This window comes from Leptonychotes weddellii, chromosome 9 (genome assembly GCF_054177405.1).
Source record: "Leptonychotes weddellii isolate Sample4059 chromosome 9, ASM5417740v2, whole genome shotgun sequence".
Taxonomy (NCBI): domain Eukaryota; kingdom Metazoa; phylum Chordata; class Mammalia; order Carnivora; family Phocidae; genus Leptonychotes; species Leptonychotes weddellii.
Window position 1 is genome coordinate 74643815 of NC_138377.1, and position 16340 is coordinate 74660154.

Consider the following 16340-nt stretch of genomic DNA (forward strand, 5'->3'; position numbering starts at 1 on the left):
TCTTGGCATCTGGGGAGGTGGGTAAGCAGGCATGCAGGCCTGGGAACTGCATTCAGCCCATCCTGCACTCCCTCATTCTTACCTCCGGCTCAGTTCCTCCTGCTGTTGCTGGATTTGGGGGGTATCTTCAGGATATCTCTGCTTCAGCTGCTCCGCATTGCTGCTGACCTCAGCCCAGCAGCCCCTCCCCACAGCCAGGGCAGTGAGGAAGTTCTGAGGAAAGGAAGACCCAGGCCTTGAGGGAGCTTCTTCTCTTCCCATACTGCCCTCAAGACTACAAATGACCTCAGACACGCTCTGCTACATAGGTGTTTGAGTTGGATCCCTCTCTAAGGACTGGGATCTCTGTCCTTAAAGGGCTGGGAGGGTCCTTTAAAAGTTCAAAGCCAGGTATCCAAATTAGAAAGAAGTAAAACTGTCACTATTTGCAGATGACAGCGTATTATATACAGAAACCCTAAAGACCCCACCAACAAATTGTTACAACAAATAAATGAATTCAGCAAGGTTGCAGGGCACAAAATCAATCTATGGGAATATTTTGCATTTCTGTACACTAATAATGAACTATCAGAAAGAGAGATTAAAAAAAAAAATCTCATTTACAATTGCATTAGAAAGAATAAAATACCTAGGAATAAATTTAACAGAAGAGGGGCACCTGGGTGGCTCAGTCGGCTAAGCGACTGCCTTCGGCTCGGGTCATGATCCTGGAGTCCCTGGATCGAGTCCCACATCGGGCTCCCTGCTCGGCAGGGAGTCTGCTTCTCCCTCTGACTCTCCTCCCTCTCATGCTCTCTGTCTCTCATTCTCTCTCTCTCAAATAAATAAATAAAATCTTTAAAAAAAAAAAATAAAAATAAATTTAACAGAAGAGATGAAAAACCTACACACTGAAAACTATAAGACACTGATGAAAGAAACTGGGAAAAAACCCATAAATAAATGGGAAGATATAGCATGCTCATGGATTGGAAGAATTAATATTATTAAAATGTCCAAACTACTCAAAGCAGCCTACAAATTCAATATAATCCCATCAGAATTCCAATAGCATTTTTCACAGAAATAGAACAATCCTAAAATTTGTATGGAAACACAAAAGACTCTGAACAGGAATAGCAGTCTTGAGAACAAAGTCAGAGGCATCACGCTCCCCGATTTCAAACCATATAGTTTACTATAATGAGCTATAGTAATTACTTATAGTAATCAAAACAGTGTGGTCTTGGCATAAAAACAGACATATAGATCAATGGAACAGAATAGAGAGCCCAGAAATAAACCATGTACGTACGGTTAATTAATTTATGACAAAGGAGCCAAAGATATACAATGAGGAAAGGACAGTCTCTTCAACAGTGCTGGGAAAACTGGACAGCCACATGCAAAGTATGAAACTGGACCCCTACCTTATACCAGAAACAACAATAGATTCAAAATGCTCAACACCAAAAGCAAATAATCTGATTGAAAAATAGGCAGAGGACCTGAATACGCATTTTTCCAAAGAAGACATACAGATGGCCAACAGATACATTCAAAGGTGTTCAACATCACTAATCTTCAGGAAGATGCAAATGAAAACCACAACCAGAGACCACCTCACACCTGTTAGAATGGCTGTTCTCAAAAAGACTAGAAAAAAGTGTTGGCGAGAACTTGGAGAAAAGGCAACCAGTGTGCACCGTTGGTGGGAATGTCAAGTGGTGCAGCAACTATGGAAAAGAATATGGACGTTCCTCAAAAAATGCAAAATAAAACTACCACATGGTCCAGCAATTCCGCTTCTAGGTGTTTAGCCAAAGAAAATGAAAACACTAACTTGAAAAGATAATCTGCACCCCCATGTTTGTAGCAGCATTATTGACAATAACCAAGATATGGAAGCAACCCAAATGTCCACTGATGGATGGAAAAAGAAAATGTGGTATATATACCTACCACATCCAAGAGAATTAAATATTTCTTTCATACTATAAAAAAGAATGAAATCTTGCCATTTGGGACAACGGGATGGACCGCGAGGGCATTACGCTACGTGAAATAAGTCAGATAGGGATAAACACTGTATGATCTCACTTCAATGGGGGACTTAAAAACACAAAACAAAACAAGATACAGAGGACAGATTGGTAGCTGTCAGAGTAGGGAATTGGGGGTGGGTGCAATGGGTAATGGGGGTCAAAAAGCACCAACTCCTAGCTATAAAATAAATAAGTCATGGGGATGGAATATATAGCATGGGAACTACAGTTAATCATACTGTGTTGCATATTTGAAAGTTGAAAGAGCCCCCCAGTTCTCATCCCAAGAAAAAAATTCTGTAACTATGTGTGGTGATGGATGTTAACTAGACTTATTGTAAAACGTACACGTGTATTGGGTCATTATGTTAATAATATGTTATATGTTGATGATAACTAGACTTACTGTGGTGATCGTTTCACAATACATACAAATATCCTATCCTCATGTTGCATACCTGAAACTGATATCATGTCATATACCAGTTATACCTCAATAAAAAAAAAAAATTCAAGGCCAGACGCCCTGCTCCTCCTTCCCAGACAGGACTAGAGTGAACATGGCCAGGTCAGGCACGGGCGCAAATACCGGAGAGGCAGGGAGGGAGAAGGATGGGGGAGAAGGAGGGGCAGCGGGGCCGAGCAGCTGAGACCCCCACCTCGGCCCAAGGGGGGCGGTACCTCATATGTGAGCTGTGTGACCTCCAAGTTGTGGGCCTGGGGCTGCAGCGTTCGGAGCAGGGCTGTCTGGTTCTCCAGCCAGGACCACAGCTCCCCACAGAAGCCATGGAAGCCACACAGGGCTACTGTCCCCTCCAGCCGTGCCCTGTGGTGCTGAGGAGAGGCCGGCCCAGGGGTGGGGGTGAGGTCAGCTTCCCCATAGGGCCCTCAGAGCGGTCCCGTCACCCCTCCGGGCAGAATGTACTCTTTTGATCTGGCTCTCAGGTGCAGCCATACTCCTGTGGGAACTGGCTCTGCCTAGCCCTCCAGGCTCTCCCCCTGCAGCCTACCCCTCCCAGCTTCACTTCGGGGCTCCAGGCACTCTGGCCTTTACTCCTCCAGGGCCTCCTTCCTGCCTTGGCATAGGTCCTGCCTAGGGCATGGTCTCCCCGTCTCCCCTGCCCCCCCCACCCCGCCCGGCTTTACCTGCCCTTAGCCCCTCCTTGTTCCAGTCTCAGCCAAAGTGTCCTTTCCTCAGAGATGCCCTCCCCAGCTCCCAGCCTGACCTGGGCTCCCAGCACACCCACAGCCATCTACTGATTTCTCATCCTCCCTGCCATGACGTAAACTCCTTGCGGCCGGCGTGCACGTCCAGTAAGTGCTCAGTCCCTGGGCTCACAGCTCAGGGTCCTGTACAGAGCAGGTGCTCCCTGACCATCTTCTTGAACAAGAGTGGTACCTTTGCCAAGGCCTGCAGGCCCTCATAGTCCTGGCTCAGGCAGTCCTGTGTCTGGAGTATGGTGTTAGGGTCAAAGTTAGCGTCAGGCTCAGCCGAGAGGGCCATCTTCTGGGTGCCCGGGGGGGCGGAGTGGCAGGAGACCTCACTCCAGGTCCCCAGGTGCCTCAGGCCTTCCTTTGGAGAGCTCAGGGCAGACACCACCTGTAGTGACAGGACAGAGGGCAGCATGTCCACTGCGGGCTCCCCTAAGCACAGAAGGCTTGGCAGGGAGGGGCCAGCGGTTGTCCCTGGGCTGGTAAAAGAGAAGAGGGCATTCCAGAAGGAATGCCTGGTTAATGCCTGGAAACTGGCGGGCGAAACGAGCAAAGCCAGACTATACTGGATGACCTCCATAGGCGTGGGCAGACAGGATGCCCCGCACTGGGCTGGGCGGGAGGCGGGATGTTGCTGAGGATGGGTGCCCGCTCCCCCAGCCCAGCGGAAAGCCAGGATTCCCAGGTCAGCGGCCACAAAAGCCCTCCCATCTCCACCTTCCGAGCGGTCACGGGACACAGGGGCAGCGCTGAGACCATGCGTGCACTGGGAGCTGGAGGCCCGTAGTCTGGGGCCCTGCCGGGCCGCACGCACCGTGAGCGACACCTGGGCCGCGGCCGCCCGCGCCTGCTCGTCCAGCTGCCGCAGCTCGGCCCCGAACGCGTGCAGCGCGCGCTCCAGCCGCCGGTGGCGCAGCAGCAGGGCCTCGGCGGCCTCCGGGTCCCGGCCGCACGGAGCGCTCGCCAGCGCCGACCGCTGCTCTCGCAGCCACGAGGCCGCGTCCGCCGCGTCGGCCAGGTACTGCGGGGAGGAGGGCAGGCTGAGCACCCGGCGACCCCGCGCGCCTGCCCGGCCGCCCGCCACCCCGCCGCCCCGCTACCTGCTGGACGAGCAGAGCCGCCTGCAGCCGCGCCCCCCGTCGGGCCGCCCGGGCCCGGAGCCGCTGCCACGCGCCCTGCAGCGCCTCGGCCCTCTCGCGGGGATCCGGCCGCGTGGGGGGCCCGCAGGCACCCAGGTCGCATCCCCTCCGCACAAGATCAGCGCACACGGCCTGGTGGTGGCGCAGCTCGGCTTCCAGGGCCTGGCGGGGTGCAGAGTCGGGAGCTGGGCGAAGGGAAGGGAAGAAAGGGTGGCAGCAAGGTGGGGACTGGCAGGGCAGCGGGCGGCAGGTACCTTGTGTTTCCGCAGGCCCGCTCTGATCTGGCTGAGGTCCCGGCCCACGGCCTCCTCCTGCACCAGCTGCTGGCGCTCCCTCAGCCAGGCTTCCTCCTCCCCACAGTTGTGCAGGAACTCTGCCTGCTGCACGCTCTGCTCCAGCAAGGCCCGCCTGAGGGACGGCAAGGGGCCCCGAAGGGATTGGGGAGTGGCCTCCCCACCAGGCTCAGACACTTCCCCTGAGACAGGAGTTTTCTTGTTCTGGATGACTCAACAGGGGGCCCAGAAGACAGGGGGGTGAGGGTCAACGTGGAGGAAGTTGCCAAGTCAGCAGTATTTTTAACCTGGGCAGGAGGTACACTGGGTTACACGAAAATCCTGGAGAAGGTAGAAGAGGGGGCTGAGCTCTTACCGGGCCTTGACAAGGGACACCAGGCTCCAGTGGAGCTGGGCCAGCGCCTGGGCCTTGGCCTGCAGCACCTCCACACTAGTGCCCGGGGACGAGTCCAGCTCCGCGGTCTGGAGGGCAAGGTGGCGCACATGGGCTCCGTGGGCCGAGACCTGGGCCTCCAGCAGGTCCTGCTTCTGCAGCAGCTGCACTGTCTCTGCCAACTGCTGCCCCCAGGCTGTGGAGCTGGCCAGCACCTGCCAGGGGTGGACAAGTGATTGCTGCAGCCCCAGAGCACTGGGGCCCCCTGAGTTCCCGTGCTCCGGCACCTGCTGTGTTGGCCTGGGGGGGGCGCTGTCTGCTGGTGCGGGGCCCACCTGGAGCTCCTTGAGCTGGTTGGAGGCATTCTCCACCTCCTGCAGCAAGCTCAGCACAGCCTGCAGGTCTGCCATCTGCTTCTTCTGCCCTCGGAGACGCTCAAGGAGTCGCTCCCAGCGCCCAGTGATCTCCAGTTGCCTAGAGGACATGAGAATAGGGGTGGTCTTTACTGGGCTGCGGTGGGGTCTAAGCCAGTGGGGGCCTTGGTGGTCAGGGAGGAGCCTGAGCCTGGTGGCTGGGGGCTTGGAGCATCCCAGCCTGGGGTGGTTGGGGCATCTGTAAGGCTGGCCCCTCACTCCTTTCTGGTCTTTGCTCAAAAGTGAACCTCCTCTGACCACCCAATCTAACTCCCTCCCCCCATCTTGGCACTTCATAATCCCCTATACTTTATTACTATTTTTTTTTTATCACGATCTCACATACTATTATATGTACTTTGTTTTCCTTCGTTATGTGTAAGCTCTGCGAGGGGAGCGATTATTGTTTGTCCTCTTCACTACTAAATCCCCAGCACCCAGCACGGTGCTTGGGATATAATAGACACTCAATAAATGTTTGTTTAGTGAATGAATTAGTAAGAGGTATCTAGAAAGGGCGGTGCTTTAGCAAAAGGGGTCAATTATGGATGCTGGAAGTTCAGGCATCGGGGGGAGTTAGATCTTTTCAAGGGATCCCTGAACCTATAGATCACACCTCTATGGCCAGGAATGGGCACATGGAAAGATAAGGGTATGATAGGGGGGCCTTAGCCTGTTTTGAGGATGGTTTCTGTGCCCCGGGCTCACCTGCAGGCCACATCTGCCCAGCCATGGTGCTGCTCCTGCTGGAGGACGTCTGCAATCTCGGCCAGGGCCTGGAAGCGCCCCTCTTGGGGCAGGATGCTGGCCTCCAGCATGCCCAGCTTCTGGGCAGCCGCCTCCACTGTGGCCAGGCTGGCTGGCGGGGCTGCGGCTGCGGCCTGGCCCAGCATGCACTCTGTGTCTGTCAGAAAGCTCTCCCTGAGGGCTGCCTTGCGCTGGAAGCGCCGGACCAGGGCTTCCAACCGCTCTAGCTGTAGGATCCTCTGCAGCAGGGCCTGGCTCCGGGAGGCCTCTGCCCGCTCCAGGCCTGCCCAGCGCTGGGACAGCTCTGCAGGGCCCAGGCCCTCGTGAGGCAGAAAGGGCTTGCGGTTCTGGGCCCGAAGCGCAGTCTGCAGCCGGAAGAGCAGGGCCTCTGTGGCCCCTCGCTGCTGCAGCCGCAGCGGCTTCTCCTGGGTGCGGAAGCAGGCAAAGGCCACCAGCAGCTGGCGCGTGGCGGCTAGGGAGTCTGGGAAATCCCGCGCCTCCAGCTGCACCTGCTTCTCTGCGATCCAGCACAGCAGGTCGGCCACCAGCTGCTCGTACTGGGTCCGCAGCTCCTCCGTCTCCTGCAGCTGACTCAGGATCTGGAGGCGGCAAGAGAAGGGAACGGGGCAGCACCCCGGAGCAGGTCCTGGAATGGAGGTACTCCTCTTTTGGCTGCTGAGTGACTGCCAGGGTTCCCTGGGTGGGTGGTAGCTCCTTCCCCCCAGCTGAGGTTGCACTAAAGTGGGGGTCCTCCCAGCCCCCAGAGAAGCGGGTTGGCCTGCATTGCACACTTAGACCCAGGAATGTGGGGCACCCATCCTGCCTTCCTCCATCTTATTTTACCCCATTTGGTCTCACGTCTAGGGGGTACTATTTTTCTGAGCTGTCTTTCCCTTCCCTGAGGCCCCCACATCCCTAAAGCAGCTCAGAGCCCTTGGCCTTGATCGTCTCCCCCATGCCCAGCTGAGACGCCAACCCTAAGAACAGCTTCCCAGGCCTCCGCATCTGCCAGTGTTCCCAGAGAGGAAGAGAGCCTCCCCAAAATGGACTGAGCCCAGCAGAGCTGCTTCTGTGCCTCTCCTTACAAAGTCCAGCTCTCTGAGCCTTTCAGTCCCATTAGGAGCTCAACAGCCTAAGAGCAGGGGGGAGGGGGAGGGACTAGAGGGGATGGAGCTCACCTGGCTCTTCCTGTGTGCCAGGCCCCGAGCTAGGCACTGAGCCCAACATTCCCAAAAACTCATGGCAGCCTTCTGCTACCCCAGGCATTATCGGCTCCGTTTGACAGAGGAAGCACAGAAAAGTTAGGGGACATGGTCAAGGCCGCACAGCTGGGAAGTGGCAGAGGCAGGCTTCAAACCCAGGTGTGTCTGACTCTGAGCCCATGCTCCCGCCGCCTCTCCTCGATGCCACCTTCGCTTTGTCACCAACCTTAGCAAGTCTCCTCTGGACCGTCTGCTCCTGGTGCAGGCGAGAGAAGTGATGGTAGTAGAGGGAGACATAGGTCATGATGGAGCGCTCGTCAGGCTGGGGGGCCGCCACGTCCTCGGGGTCCAGCAGCTGAGCAATGCCCAGCTCCTGCTCAGCCACGCGGAAAGCCAGGTCAAGGTTGTGCAGTGGGTGCTCAGGACGCAGGGAGCAGTAGTCAAGCAGATCTGGCCTGGACAGAGAGCAGGCCCAGCTCTTCACCAGAGCCGCTTGCTGCTTGGGTCTCAAGGCCTTGGTAAAAAGGCCAACCAGCTCCCGTTGGCCGTTCACACCTTACCACACATTAGTTTCCCCTGTCGGTAATCTGAGCCGCTAATGAAGGAATGGGGCTCCGATAGAGAGGGGAGGGTTAATTTCCTTCGGGGGGCCAGGCTTCTGGGTAGGGGGAGAAACTCCAAAGGGGTGGGTACTTGCCAGGAAGAAGATAGAGAGAGAATAGAGTCAGGGACACAGAAAGTGGAGAAAGGCAGGGGTCAAGGCAAACGTGGGCCAATTCCACGGGATTTCCTAGGCAAGGGGGAGGGCCTCGGGCCAATTCCACGGGATTTCCTAGGGAAGGGGGGAGGGCCTCGGCTATCAGCCTGCTCTACTTCCGAGCCCCGGGTGCAGGGGCCAGAGGGATGTGGGAGATGGGCGGGTTCAGGACCCAAGCCCATTCTCGGTGTTCGGCTGGGTGGTGGAGCCCCACAGGAGGGAGGTTGAGGGGCTGGGAGGGCACCGGGTCCGCTCTCCGTCTGGCGCACCTGTGTGCATGGATGAGGGCACCGAAGCCGAGCCCGTCACTCCAGCTGCGGGAGAAGTCGGTGATGTCGACGTTGGGGTAGCCGGCTGTTTTCCGTTGGCACCAGACCAGCAGAGCTTCCTTGGCAGACAGCAGGGCTGCGCTGGCCCCAAACTCCTCCTGGCAGGGTGGGACAGCGGGTCACCATGCAGGGACGGCTGGGAAGGCAGCAGGACCCGCAGGCCATGGGAGAGGCAGGCTGGGCTGGGTTGTGATCCTTCTCCCCTGACCTGGAGGCAGGTGCAGATCGCTCTCTCTTCAGAGCACCTGATTTGACTGATTTCATTTGTGGTGGGCAGGGACTGGGGCTGAGGGAGAAAAATCGTCCTTCCAAAGAAGTGGGACGCCTGAAAGCTGTCGCATCTGAGCAGCCGGCTTTGAGTCACAGCTGGTGACCACAACAGCGGGAGCTCCTGTTTCTCCAGCCCTTCTCATGGGCGGGACATTGAGGAATGAGGAATTGAGGCTGGGATTTGTTAGACGGGCTCCTGGTCCCGGGGGGGCTGTCTGCCAGCCGGGCACAGGGCCGTGGCCCTCCAGCCTCTTGTGGCCCCAGGAGCGGGGCACCATTACTATTTCCATTCTAGGGCTGACACAAGGAGGAGCAGAGGGGCCATGAGGAGGCTGCCCAGCATCCCTCCCCCAACAGGGCAGGGCTTGCCTGCCGGGGAGTGGCTGACAGCCTGCCTCTGACGGGTGAGCCCCCCCTGTCTGCCTCACAGGGCGGCTGAGGGCAGAGCTTGTGCTGCTTCGTCAGGCCGGGCAAGGACATCTTTGGATTCAATCCCCTCCCTCCCTCAATGTTTCTCTTCCTGACAGTTTCCTTTATTCCGGTACTCTTGGTTCCACCTGCCTGCAACCTGCCCTGCTATCTCTCTTTCCCTCAGTGCTTCTCTTTCCCCCTCTTCTACTCCCCTCCCCCAGCCTCCATTCCTGGTCCCTGTCCTGCCCTTACTGGGACTCTCCTTCCACCCACTCCCTCCCTCACCCTCATCCCCCAAAGGCCCCTTTCCTCCTTCCTCCCCAACTCGTGCTTCCTCTCATTTGCTCCACCCCTCCACTAATTCCTGGTTATAAACTCAAAATGTCAGAGCAGAGCAGGCTGCCTGTCCTTCTTCGCCCTTTGGGCCCCGGAGCTTGGGTGGCAGCAGTGCAGGGGGGAAGCCTCGAGGCCCAGAGCTCATGCCCTAAGCAGTTGGGCTTGGCTGGCAGACACGACCCAGGAGAGAGTCTGAGGGTGAGCATGGGAGGGAGTGGGGGCAGCCTATTCCGGTTACGTCTGTTTGGCAGGGAGCAGAGCCTGAGCCGGTCAGGGTGCAGGGTGACCAGTCAGGGGATGACTCACCTGCTGCTCCCAAGGGAAAGGGCAGCCAGGGCACCTGGAACTGGCTTAGGGGACCAAGGAAGGGAGTGTAGCCACACGGAAGGGCTTGAGGCCAGTTAGAAATTCACCCATCTCTTCATTCATCGCATAGGTGCGAGACTCTGGGGACATATCCAGGCAATGCTCCTGCTGTCCTGGGGCTCACAGTCACATGATGGGTTTCAAGGGTCCTCCTGGATTTGAGCCAGATCTATGGCTTCTTTTCATTAGGGTCTCATTCTCTAGGTTGGCTTTTATAACCTTTTGGAAATGAGTTTTAGGTGAGGTTTTGGAAACCATAAAACTATGAAAATTGATAAATATAAGGACTTTATGTTTTTACTCTTTCCCATTCAGTTGTGGGAAAACAAGGTAGAACAAGAGGAGGATGGAGGACCATCTCTTTGGTGTTGAGGATACTGGGGATTTGGAAAATTCTGGGGCTGGGACTCCCTCCACATGTCTAATTTCTCCCAATAGCACATTAGAGGTATAATAGAAGTTAGAGGGTTTCAGTGCCAAGTAGGGAACAACCAATCAGGGTGAAAGGCAGGCACTGGGCAGTCACCTGAACCCCTCACTTGTAAATGGCTTGTCCCAGATCAGGACTGAAATCAGTGAATCTAGTTGTCATTTTAGCATATTACAATCTCTCTGACATTCTCAATTCTTTGCCTGTGGTTGAAGAGTGGGTATTCCTTGTGTGGATGCCAGGGTCTGTTGTGGGGTTCCTAAATAGTCAGGTGGAGCTGCTCTGTCTCCAGGGGCCGGAGGTGAGGCCAGGGCTGGGCTGGGCTGGGCTGGGTGGTTGGGGGCTGGGACATACCCTGTCCAGGGAGATGTGGGAAATCTGGAAACGCAGAATGATGACCCAGATGAGTCCCAGGATGAGTGTCTGGTCTCCGTCCACGATGTTCTCTGGCCCAATGAGGGGTATTGGCACCTGTGGGCACAATTGGCGGGGCTCAACCGTGAAGCCTGTGTACCAGAGAAGACTCAGAGTACCCAAAATCCGGGGGGCCTGCTGCCAGATGGGAGGGTCCTGGACTCCATCCTGTCCCAGGAGGTCCCCAAGGGAGGAACAGGCAGGGCACAATGCCAGGCAGGTGAAGACTTTCTAAATGGTTGCAGCTTTGGACTCAAGTCCTCCCGGGCAAAACCCAAGCCTGGTGAACTGGGCTGGACCACTGGGGTGGGGGATCTCCCTGTATGTGGGCTACAGGTAAACAGAGGCCAAGATCAGTGGTTCAGCCATGGGGGTTGGAAATGAGGGGTCATCATAGTCAATATATGAGCTCAAGAGACAACAGAAACTGTCTGCCTCCACCTCTCAGGGCATGTGGGGATCTTCAGGGAGGGCTTGGGTCCTTGGCTCCCACTTCAGTCTCAGCGCTCTTCATCAGTGGTCCATCTCCTGGTAAAAAGGCAGATTCCCAAGCTGCTTTTTTACCCAATCAGACTCTCCTGGGCCAGGGCCCAGGACTTGCATTTGGACAAAGACCTCAGGTGGTTTTCCTGTGCACTCAAGTTGAACACCTGCTGCCCTAGATCTTGCCTACATGGACAGGGAGGAGGAATGAATGAGGGGAGAAAGGAACAGAATAAACATCAAAGCCGCACGGGACCTGGGCCCCTTCACCCTCTGGCTCCGTCTTCCTCTCCTGGATCACAGCGCTCCAAGGCCTGTGGGATTCTGGCTGTTCCTTGGGATTCTAGGCACAGGCCTTGGGGCCTTTGTACTGTCTGAAAATACCGTCCCCAATAGCCACATGGCTACTTCCCTCTCTTCTTCTAAGTCTTGACTCAAATACCACTTTTTCAATGGTGTTTTCAATAGCCACCTTATTTGAAATAGAAGCCCAGGGACTATTCCTCCTGCACAAACACACATGCTCGACCCCCTTACCCTGCTTGGGTGGGGATCTTGGTTTTGTTCTCTGATGCCTCCCTAGTAGAGAGGCTGGCATATAGTGGGTAATGGATAAGTATGCACTGAATGGAGAAAGAAGAGGGGCGACTTTCCATAAGACCGGCGGGAAGCCGGCTTCAGCCAACCACCAGCCTGGTGGGCAGGCCTGCATCCCTGGGTATCGCAGTGGGGCCCGCCCCATGCTCAGACTTCTCCTCCTGGCACACCTGAGCTGGAGCAGCTAGCTGGTCTGTGGGGGCCTTGGAGTCTGCTCATACCAGCTTGTGAAGGCTGATCTTCCCACTTTGTGCTTAGTGATATCACACTGGTAGCTTGCAGTCAGCTGTGGTGGAGGCCGTAATCCCAGGGAAATGAGCAAATGCTACAAAGCAGGGCTTTTATGCCCCCTGCGCTGAGAGTGGGTTGTTAAACATTTACCAGCACACGCTGATCTGGGTTCAAATCCACTGTCTTCCCTGAAACTGCAGGCCCCTGGCAGCCAGGTCTGGGCTTGCTGCCTGTGGTCCCCAGAGCCTGGCATGGAGTGCCCAGCAAATGACACGGTCTCAGAAATGAGTGCATCCCACATTCTGCTGCTCGGTAACCCTGTGTTGGGGCAACAGTATGTAGAGTGGAGACAAGGCTGTCACCTTCATAGACTATGTATCAGTGACATGCTGGACTCGCGGGGAGCTGCAGAGCCTCTGACAAGGGCCACGGGGCGCCCACTCTTCCCAAATACCTGGAGGGGTGGTGGCTGGCTCACAGGCTATTGTCGCCGGGACCAAAAAAGGGCCTGGCATTCTGTGGCTGTGAGCTTTCTGCTCCTCCCTGGGCTTGGGGACTGCAGTGGCCCCATGCCTAGCTTTGGCTTCTAACTCAGGCAAGCCAGGCTCCCGGGGGGCTGTGACCTCCAACCCAGGACGTAAGTGACAGGCACACACACCCAAGTTCAGCCCAGCCAGTTCCAGCTCAGTGACTTGCAGGCTCCAGGAACAGCTTCCTCATGGCTTCCGGACCTGCGGGCTTCCCCCGTCCTGGCTCCCAGTATAAACGACCCCTGCCTAGGCCCCTTGACGCTGGCCATGAGGGTCCTTCCATGGCCCTGGAGCTTTTGCCTCCTTTTAATGACTATTTCTTTGGCCAGTCTCTTTCTTTCGGGAGACCGTGGCTCCATCCTGCTTGCTGCAGCCCCTGCCTGCTAACGGATCCAGCTTCTCCAAAGCAGACCTGAACCTCTTCCCTCCACCACCTGGCTCAGTGTCCGGGGGTCTTCTCCGGTGTCCTCCTCTCAGCCTGCCCCCCACAGCCCCGCATCCGGGCTCGACTGGCCCACTGACCGTGGGTCTTGCCTGGTAAGTTATTTCCTTAGTTAGGGAAGGAGAGAGTTCAGAGTATAGGGAATCTTTCGGCTTAGAATCCCACAGTTCTCTCATGGCAGGCAGCAGTGCACTTCAGTCCCACCCACACGGATGTCCCTGCTCCGGCCGGGCGGTCCGGGGCCCTCGAAGCTGCGAGTGCTGCTCAAGGAAGGGCTTGACCTTCTGGACCTCTGTATCCCAGCAGCTATGCCTGGATTAGGGCTCCAGAACCTCTGCTCTGCCCCGGCCAGCCCAGGAAAGATGATCTAGGAGCCCAGCCGACCCTCCGTCCCCGCCCCAGCTCCTTGTCCAGAAGCCGTCTCCCCAGCACCCACCTTGGCCCTGAGGAAAGCCAGAGCGTGGCTGCTGTTCTCCAGGAAGTGTGCCCGCAGGCGACCCCGGCTGGGGGGTGGCAGGGCCTCCCCCGAAATGAGCTCCAGCAGCCGAAGTAGGTGGCTGCCATCAGCCAGCTCCGTGTACAGGTTCTGGAGCTTGATGCCCACCTGGGAGGGGTGGGGAAAGGGCACAGGGTCAGCCCCCCTCTCCTGTCTGGCCTATCCCAGCACCGGGGAGGGGCAGGCCAGAGCAGCTTCCTTAAGGAAGGAGCACGGCCCTCAGCGGGGCTTTAGGGTCAACAGAAGCAGCTTCAGCTGGGCTCTGGGGTCTGCGAAAAGTCTCAGCCAGATGACCTCACAGCTGGCCCCCAGAGTCCACTGGCCAGGGAGTGAGGGGGACAGTAGAGGCAGGCTGCGGGGCATGCCCCACTACACTCACCCGGCCATGCTGGAAGACGTTGTTGATCCAGTTGGTGAAAGTCTTCTCCTGCATCCTCATGTGCTGTACCTGCAGCTTGCGAATGTGGCTCGTCTCGTATGCAGAGTCCATGGTGGGACAGGACTCGGGGAGCTGCCCTGGGGCTCTGGGGCTGGCCTCCTGCTGCAGGTGCCCTGTGGCCCCAAGGAGCTGCTGGGGACCGTGGGACCGACCAGCCAGCAGGCCTGCAGCCCTTTAGGGATGAGGGGCCACTGGGTATTTCTCTAAGCTGGAGATGTTGAGGGGCATGGAGATTGGGGAAGGAGTGTGAATGGTCCCCACATTTGGAGGGGGCGCTTGTGGCTTAGGGCCTAGCCAGGTAAGGTTCTGGGGCTCCCGGCTGGTGTCCTACACTTAAATGCCTCCGAGCCCTTTGCCCCACCCCACTTTCCAGATTCCTCGGACCACGGGCGACTAGCTGCTGCTTCTCAGGATGAAAAGGGCAGGTGGGAAGAAAACAGGACTCACCTTGGCGATGTCTGTGCCGGGAAGGAGACCCTACTGGACGGATGGAAATGGCAGATAGTAGGGGCTGCGTGGGGAGGGAGAGAACCACAGGAGAGGCCAAGGCTGGAGCCGGGGCCACGCCATGGCCCTCCTCTTGAGCCACGGGGCAGGGGTGACGGCACACAGCGGGCATTGTCCTCCCACCTGCCAAAGGGCGTGGTCCAGACAGGGAGGGGGTGGCTCAGGAATGTTCTAGCCTATGGCCCCAGGATCTCCTCCTTCAGCCTCCCCCCACCTCCGATGCTCCCAATGTCAGGTGGGGGTCCTGGCTGTCACGGCACAGGGGCCCGTGGGAGCTCCCCGAGCTGGCTCTGGGTGGGAGTGCCATGGGGTGCTGCAGTCCGGGTACTCACATGGCAGAGCCCCTGGCCAGAAGCTTCTGCCCCCACTTCCCAGTCTGGGACTGCCCTTTGGCACCATTGCAGGGCCTCTTTGTGAGCACCCACAGGGGTGGAAATGGGAGGGAGCATGCCAGCCCTCTCATCCTGTCCAGGGGAATGCCACCATAGAGGGAGGGGAGTCCTTGGACCCCAGGCTCAGCTTTCCAGGCCCTGACTTGGCCCAGGGCTGAATGGTGGGTGCTCCCTCATGCCCAGGGGCCACTTTCTGAAGGGGGCTTTCCCTGGGAGAGGGTAACTAGGAGCTGCAAAGGCCGTGGGAATGGCGGAGTCTCCTCCAAAGCCAGGGACACAGTGTTCACTTTGGGGGGCTTCATTGTGAGGCCCCCAGCACCCATGCTTCCACAGAGCTGTCTGGGTCTCAGGGCTCAGGGCAGGAGCTGTGGAGGGAGCCCGCAGGCAACTCTCTCTCCCTCCCTGAGCAATCTTGAACTGCATGCCAGAGAGAGTTCTAATTCGGGTGGCTTCACAAAATGTTCTGGCTAACCTCGGGGTCATAGTCACTGGTCCGGGGTGGGTGTCTGTGGTTTCATCCAGCAGCCCCAGAGACTCTGAGAGGAGATGCAGCACTTCTCGGGCAGGTGTCCCTGGCAGCCAAGGCTGGTGAGAGAGGAGCGCGGCCACAGCCTGCCCTCCAGAGCTGCGCAGGACAAAGCACTCTGGAACCCCGGGCCTGTGGCTGGGAGTGAGGGGCATGGCGCTCTCGGGCTGGGGGCAGCTCCCCTGCATCTGAGAGGAGCTTCATCCCCTGTTGCCCTCTCCCTGTGAGGTCCCTCCTGCCACTGGCTGGCTTCCCGGTGTTGGAGTGAGCCCGGGCTTCTTCCTCGCTCACAGCCCCAGATGGAGCCAGTCCTCAGGGGCAGCTGCTCCGTGCTCCCCAGAACCCCACGGTCTACCGTCCCACCCTGTCTACTTGCACTGCCCCCGCACGGCCCCATCACCGTTCCCTGACTTGACATCTTGCCTGCACATCAGTCTAGGCACAGCCCCCCAGTTTACCCCCCAGAGCACAGCTCTGCTCGTGCCTATGAAGACTCCCCATTGCCTCAAAGGGACCAGAGCTTTTCTGCCCGCATCGGGGCTTCAGCTGTTCTTTCAGCTTAGAATGTCCCTTCTGTTCCTCATTGTCCACATTTTCCTATCCTATCAGCCCCAGTTAAAAATCCTGCTCCTTCTAGCAGGTTCCCTGCCACCTAGCCCCTCTCTCTCAGCTTGTTTCTCCTCCTATTAAGAGCCTTGGCCCAGGGCATCTTGCATGATGTGACCACCAATGGACAGGCTGGAGCTGCATGATGCTTTGCACACAGACCTCAGCAGAGGTTGTTGTATTAGGTTGTTGAGTGGGGCTGGGGAACTGTTTTTTTTTTTTTTTTTCTTTTAAGATTTTATTTATTCATTAAAAGAAAGATTTTTTTAAAAATTTTTTTCTTATGTTAATCCCCATACATTACATCATTAGTTTTAGATGTAGTGTTCCATGATTCATTGTTTGTGCATAACACCCAGTGCTCCATGCAGA

General features: G+C 56.9%; 1 protein-coding gene across 1 annotated transcript in view; it reads right to left on the reverse strand.

Moving 5' to 3' along the window:
* Positions 1–13988, reverse strand: part of SPTBN5 (spectrin beta, non-erythrocytic 5) — a 38954-nt gene extending 24966 nt beyond the window's left edge. The window contains exons 1-14 of the mRNA XM_081831851.1: positions 13878–13988; positions 13439–13606; positions 10660–10776; positions 8433–8602; positions 7633–7861; positions 6166–6803; positions 5380–5518; positions 5027–5259; positions 4633–4786; positions 4340–4540; positions 4054–4260; positions 3427–3627; positions 2709–2861; positions 83–213 (exon numbers count right to left, since the gene is read on the reverse strand). Of these exons, the coding sequence (XP_081687977.1) occupies positions 83–213; positions 2709–2861; positions 3427–3627; positions 4054–4260; positions 4340–4540; positions 4633–4786; positions 5027–5259; positions 5380–5518; positions 6166–6803; positions 7633–7861; positions 8433–8602; positions 10660–10776; positions 13439–13606; positions 13878–13988 (2852 nt within the window). The remainder of the gene's footprint in view (positions 1–82; positions 214–2708; positions 2862–3426; positions 3628–4053; positions 4261–4339; positions 4541–4632; positions 4787–5026; positions 5260–5379; positions 5519–6165; positions 6804–7632; positions 7862–8432; positions 8603–10659; positions 10777–13438; positions 13607–13877) is intronic.
* Between the last annotated feature and the right edge of the window lie 2352 nt (positions 13989–16340).